Genomic DNA, 6,303 nt, shown 5'->3' on the forward strand with positions numbered 1-6,303 from the left:
AAAAAAAAAAAAAAAAAAAAAAGAAAATGAAAGATTAGACCGAATGGCTTGAGCCTTGTTTATTAACCAAAAATAATGTAGGACGGAACCCCTCGGATGGAAACAGGATCTGCCAGGACTTGCTGCTGTTTGCCATGGAGTGTCAGGAACCGCTGTAAATACACAGTGGACACTAGCCCTGGACATGCTTTAATGTTCTTGTGATAGATGTTACTCCAAACTGAGACCCAAACCTGCTTTTTAATTGTTGAGGACCCGGTGGCTTGCTTCCTCTGCAGATGTGTGGAGACAGGCTAGTGCTCTTGAGAGCAGAGTTCCTTGCCTGTGATTGTGTGTAGTCTTCCCAGGGACACCTATCTAGGTCAGCTATGCTGTGTGCTGGTCACCCTCAGCCCTGTCTAGCACTGTGTGCTGGGTGTGGTGGGACCTGCTCTGAGTTCTGAAGTATGTTGGTATGACAGTACTGTCTGTTTGCTGTTTGCTGGTCCATTCACACCCCAACTCTTGAGGGCTTAGTAGAGTCCCCTGGAGGGTCTGTCCTATTCTGATCCTTCAGTGATCCCTGTAGCACCCTTCAAAACCAGACAGTGCAGTGTAAGATGGGGCCCAGGACCTCCTACAGAGCACCTCTGAACCCCACCATCTGTTCTGCAAACACCTACGGGTGCTCAGGTTCCCCTGTCCTGTGTCTCTGGGTGCTCAGTGAAGGCCCCAGTTATCTGACTTCCTGCACTGTAGGGAAATGCACTGTACAGTGTGAGGAGCCATGCTGTGGGAGGAAGCAGGCAGGAATGGGGGCGGGGCAGGCCTCCTTGAGGAAATGAGGGAATCATTCTCAGGCTTGAGGAAGGGGACTCCAGAGAAAGCAAGCAGGCCGCAAAGGCCCTGGAGCACAACCACCTTCATGACCTTATGGCTCTGTAGGGGTGGACAGGGCTGCCAGCCACTGTGTTGGCCATGGAGCAGAGGGCCACCAGGGAGAGCAAGAGTACTTGGGAGATGGATGCCCGAGATCCATCTAGTCTAGAGAGATGGCGGCATGGGTAGCACTGGAGGCAGGACGTCTGTTGAAGGGTCTCCCGATGCCGGTCTCTTTCAGTGTCTGTGGTGCAATGAGAACAAGGCATGCCTGGACTACCCAGTGAGGAAAATCTTGCCCCCTGCTTCTCTCTGTAAATTGAGTTCCGCTCGCTGGGGCGTATGCTGGGGTAAGTTGTTTTCATTTACTTCTTGTAGAATCAGTGGGGTTTGATATTCTGGAGCTTATGCTCAGTCAGCACAAAAGTTACCAGGAAGTCACCAGGAATGCTGCGTACTGACTCTGGAAGAAGGAAGTGAGGGGCCCTGTGGGGGTCGGCTGTTTGGCAAGCAGCCAGGGACCTGGAGGGCTTCAGCATCAGTGACCACAGCACTGCACAGCCCGCATCGTGGGGGGTGGGGAAGGGCATGTGTAGAGCCTGTCCATATGGCCCATGTGTGTGATGTGCTACCTGGGAGCCTGAGCTGGCCAGTGAGTCCCTGCTGCGGACCCCGTTAGCCCAGATGCCTGGCTATGTGCTTATGTCTGTGGTGGTCATTTTCCTCCCATGAGAGAAATTAGACCTGTGGCTTCAGCTTTCCCTTTAAGTACATTTGTGCTGTTTGTTGCTGTCTGGAAAGTCATTTTCCTGTCGTGAGCTGTGTCTACCTTTGGTGGTGTTAGGTTTGGGATCACTCAGGCCTCCTCCAGGCCTGTGAAGGAGCAGGTGTCTCGCAGAGCACTAGGATATGGTTTGGTTGATGGTTCCTCGCATTTGCACCATGGAACCTCTCTGCCCCTTATTACATCTTGTTTAGCTGTCTTTACAATTCTGTTGGCCTTCAGGTAGAACAACTTGGCTGTTGTAAATGACCAGGGAATCCAGAAAGCAAGGAGAGCAGACACCGGGCATCTGTGTGGTGTGTCTTTGGTGTCCAAGCACTGTTGTGTCTGTCCTTCTGCCCCGGCACAGAGAAGCCTGAGGTCTTGGCCCTGGGACCCTCAGCTTTGGGGCCCTGTTTGCCACTCATAGCTCCTGTCATTGATGTGTGAATTCCAGATTGCCTTACACCAGGGTTATCTGTCACACTCAGAGGAACAAGGAAGACCATGCCAGAGCTTCCGCAAGTGTCCCCGACTCCCAGGCCCTGAGGCCTTCACTGGAGGACGCCCTGCATTCCACTGCTTCCCCCCTCTCCACTAAGGCTGCCTCACCTGAACTGTTGTGCACAGCATACAGCAGTGTCACCTCACCTATCAGCCCGCAGCAGCAGAGAGGGCGGTCACTTGTTTTGCCTTTGACTCATTGGGTGGTGTGTGGAGAAGGGTGAGCTGTTGGCCTGACTAGTGACTGAAGGTGTTGAGCTATGTCAGCCGCTGTGTGCTCTTGATAATTGTCTGGTGCTATGCAGTTGCCACCCAAGTTACAGGATGGTGAAACAGCTCTCCCAGCGCAGGGCAGATGAAGTTCCCAGTAGCTGTCAGCAACTGTAGTTACCACGTGCTGCCAGCAGGGTGAGCTGGCATCTGGGGAGGCAGCCTTGTACCTGGTGAGAGCAGGCCTGGTCCCTGGTGAGCTCGCTCAGTTACTGCTGAGGGTTTCGAGGGACTGAAATCAGCAGCTGGGCCTGGCCTTGTGATGGAGGATGTTGCACAGGGTTCATACTCCCCTGTGCAGAGGAGGGCACTTGAGGGCAGGCCACCAAGCCTCCTGATTTCACCATAGGTCAGCGTGGCTTATCATACTGATGGCCAGCCTGCACCATGACAGTCAGTTCTTATGAAAAACCTTTAGTCATTTTTTTCTCCTCTAGGAAAACTGTTACAATTTTTACTCAGGTTTTTCATCGTAATGTCTTGAAGTATTATTGTTATGTTAATTTGAAGAGAAGAGAAGACTTTATGCATTGACCTTTGTGCTGAGCAAGGTGTCACTCCTTGTCAGGCCATGTTTGCACGTGGGGAGAAGCCCCTGAGTCTCCCTGAGTGGTTACCAGTGGAGCCCATGCTTTCCGTCAGGACCAGCTTTCCATTTTAATCTGGGGCTGACTTTAGCTTCTTGTCAGAGAAGCTGTGGGAGTAGATTAGTTTTCGTTAGATCCAGCTGTCTAAATGTTCTCATTTGTAGGTTGAGCTTTACAGAATTCTGTAGTTAAAAACTGCGCCACCCACTGATACCGATGAAGGGCTTCTTTCTAACCACACAAGTTGCTACTTTCTGCACACTTTGGGACTGGCACCGTGGGTAGACGGAACACGGGATCTGAGCCACTGCAATGCCTACTTCTGAGTTTAACGAGCTTGGAAGCTGAAAGGAGTCTGGTGGAGGAGCACGGGCCACTGAGCTGGGGCTGGCTGAGGGAGCCCTGCAGCAAGGGGGTTTGAAGTGCTTTGGTGCAGAGCTGAGTTTGGTGACTGGGCACACTGGCAAAAGCACCGCGGGGCACTTGAACTGCCTCTGGCTTGAGCACAGTAGTGGAGGATCCTTGGCTGAATTTGTTTTCCTTTTTTTTCTTTTCGAGATAAGGTTTTTTCTGTGTAGTCCCGTCTCTGAACTCTCTGTAGACCAGGCCTTGAACTCAGCGATCTGCCTGCTTCTGTCTTGAGTGCTTAAAGCCGTGGGCTAGCGTGCTCCTCCTGGTGCTCCACCTGGCTTCTCTGACTGTTGTTTGTTTGGTGTTTTTATTTTTGGAGACAGGGTTTTTCTATTTGAGGCCTTGGTTGTCCTGGGACGCAGTTTGTGGGCCAGGTTGGCATTGAACTCAGAGATCCACAGGCTTCTGCCTCCTGAGCACTGGGATTAAAAGCATAGACCATCACCGCCTGGCTAGTTTTAATATAAAGACCTTTAAGAGAAATTTAGAAGAACCTTAAAGTTTATTTTCAGTTTGTATCAGCTCCTGAAGGTTGGCTGTACTAGCACATCACACCATTGACACCGACTAGCCATTTTTAAATATTGGGGCGTCTATATGCTTGGCTGTGCACATGCTGATGGTCAGGCCTTTCCCCACTATAGGCAGCACTAAGGAGTCAGGAGGTCTTGAAACAGACACACACACTTGACATCTTTTCTTCTTTTGGTCTTAAGTGGGGAAAAGGCTGTCTTGTCTCATTAGTTTGTTTGGTTAATCTAGAAATCTTAAGTTTTAGACACTGCCTGAAAGGAGCCCCATGTCCAGGCCCCGTGCTTAGGATTGCTCCCGTGACATGAGGTGGTACCCTTGGGGGTGGAGGCAGGCCGTGCTTGCCCAGGTTTCAGCTTTGTGCTTGGGCTTGCAGTGAACTTCGAGGCCTTGATCATCACCATGTCGGTGCTGGGGGGCTCTGTGCTCCTGGGCATCACTGTGTGCTGCTGCTACTGCTGCCGCCGGAAGAAGAGCCGGAAGCCAGACAAGAGCGATGAGCGGGCCATGAGAGAGCAGGAGGAGAGAAGAGTGCGGCAGGAGGAGAGGTGAGGCTGGGTTCCTCGCTCAGGCGCTTCCCTCTGACTTGACAGGAAGGCGGCTATGAGAGGCAAGGGTTATGAGTCACGCACTGTCTCCATTTCCAGAAATGTAGCTTGCTTGTTGTCCACTGTTGTCTTGAGCTGAGGTTACATGAGAAGCTGGCCGTGTCTAAGACCCCAAGTGCCTGGCCTACTCTTCACTAGTGGAGGAGGCTGGCAAAACCTGTGCCGCAGTGCTCCTCCACCTCCTGGCCGTGGTAGCTATAGGGCTGCCATTCCAGCCTGTAATGATGGAGTAACCTAACTGTGTGGCAGACCCTGGCTGAGCTGCCTAGTTCCCAGAGCCCTGAGTCTCCTCATGTGTGCTGGGGCTCATGCAGACTTGGAGGCAGATGGTGACCAGGAGCTCAGATCTGAAGCAGGTAACATACATAAATGTTAACAGTCGCCTTCTTGTGGTTACCTGATGCAAGGCTTTGACCCGTTGCACTTTCTCAATGAGAACTTTAAAGGATCACAGTATTAGACATTTGAATTCTTTTTATTGTTTGTTTATTCTTTGAGAGGGCCTGACCTTGAGCTCTGCATCTTCCTGCCCCAGTCTCTTGAGTGCTAGGGTAACAGGTGGTCACCACCATGCCCAGTCAGAGTTAGTTGATGGAAAATAGTAGACTGGCCATCAGAGCAACCTCTGCAGACTGGCTCTGCAGCCACCCTGCTGGTCGAGTGGTAGGTGTGACCTAGTGGGGGCACAGTCACCCCCACCTTTTGAGGGGCTTGTGGAGAGTGCTGAAGGAGCCTTTAGCCTCTGTCACAGGAAGTGAAGGGGTTGGGGGTTGGAGAGGACCTTGCTGTCGTAAGTAGATGTAACTTGGTATTTCTGTATTTTTTTTTCTTTAGGAGAGCAGAAATGAAGTCAAGACATGATGAAATCAGGAAAAAATACGGTAAGAACGAGCTGGCTTTCTCTTGACCGGGTGGGATGTGGGTAGCTGCTGCTTTTCCAGAGAGTGGTTCTCCAGGCAGCTGTGCAGTTGCCAGAGCAGCACCAGAGACTGACCGCACTGCGTGCCTCAGAAGAGGGGAGCTCCGTTCTGGCGGCTTTGGTCTCAGCCACAGGCTTTCTTCATATTCATGGAGTGTGACACTGTAGGAGGATTGTTCATAGCTGCTCGTGCCCATTTGCCTTAAAATAGCACACAGCTGTGGAGCTAGCCTTGGGTCTGAGGTTCCTTCCCTGTTGTATGTCTCTTACTGTCTTCTGACGGGGCTCAGACCACTCTTCTTTATCAGAGGATTGGCTGAGACCAAGGCTTGCCACCCCTCCCTCCATGCTTTCTGCTGCATCATCTTGTTTGGAGAAACTGGGGAGTGACTGCAGGAACCAGACTGGTGATGGCTGCCAAGTGTAAGCCAATAATTGAGGTAGAAGCCCAGCATGGTGGATCCTCAGTCTCCAGGGTCACACGTGACTCTGCCTGCTACTCCTGGCTCCGAGCTGGTTTTAAAGCTCAGAAAGGGCACTGGAGCTTTCTGCCTGGACATTATGGCTGAAGAGGTTGGGTGCTGTGGAAGCTGACCCATCATTCACCAATCCATAGTGGGAAGGCTCCAGCTGCGAACCTACTTTTTTTGGCCTTGAATCACTATCCTGTCATTTTTTTTTCCCAAGATTTATTTATTTTATGTATGTGCATACATGTAGTTGTCTTCACATACCACAAGAGGGCATCAGACCCCATTTCAGATGGTTGTGAGCCACCATGTGGTTGTTGGGAATTGAACTCAGGACCTCTGGGTCAGTCAGTGCTCTTTTTTTGTTTTTTTTTTTTTTTTT

The 6,303-nt window shown here is 51.2% G+C and overlaps 1 protein-coding gene across 1 annotated transcript in view; it reads left to right on the forward strand.

Annotated features, from left to right (window-relative positions):
• Nucleotides 1–6,303, forward strand: part of Pttg1ip (PTTG1 interacting protein) — a 17,697-nt gene that overhangs the window by 6,780 nt on the left and 4,614 nt on the right. The window contains exons 3-5 of the mRNA XM_021174088.2: nt 1,100–1,208; nt 4,301–4,472; nt 5,367–5,413. Of these exons, the coding sequence (XP_021029747.1) occupies nt 1,100–1,208; nt 4,301–4,472; nt 5,367–5,413 (328 nt within the window). The remainder of the gene's footprint in view (nt 1–1,099; nt 1,209–4,300; nt 4,473–5,366; nt 5,414–6,303) is intronic.

This window comes from Mus caroli, chromosome 10, assembly GCF_900094665.2.
Source record: "Mus caroli chromosome 10, CAROLI_EIJ_v1.1, whole genome shotgun sequence".
Lineage (NCBI taxonomy): Eukaryota > Metazoa > Chordata > Mammalia > Rodentia > Muridae > Mus > Mus caroli.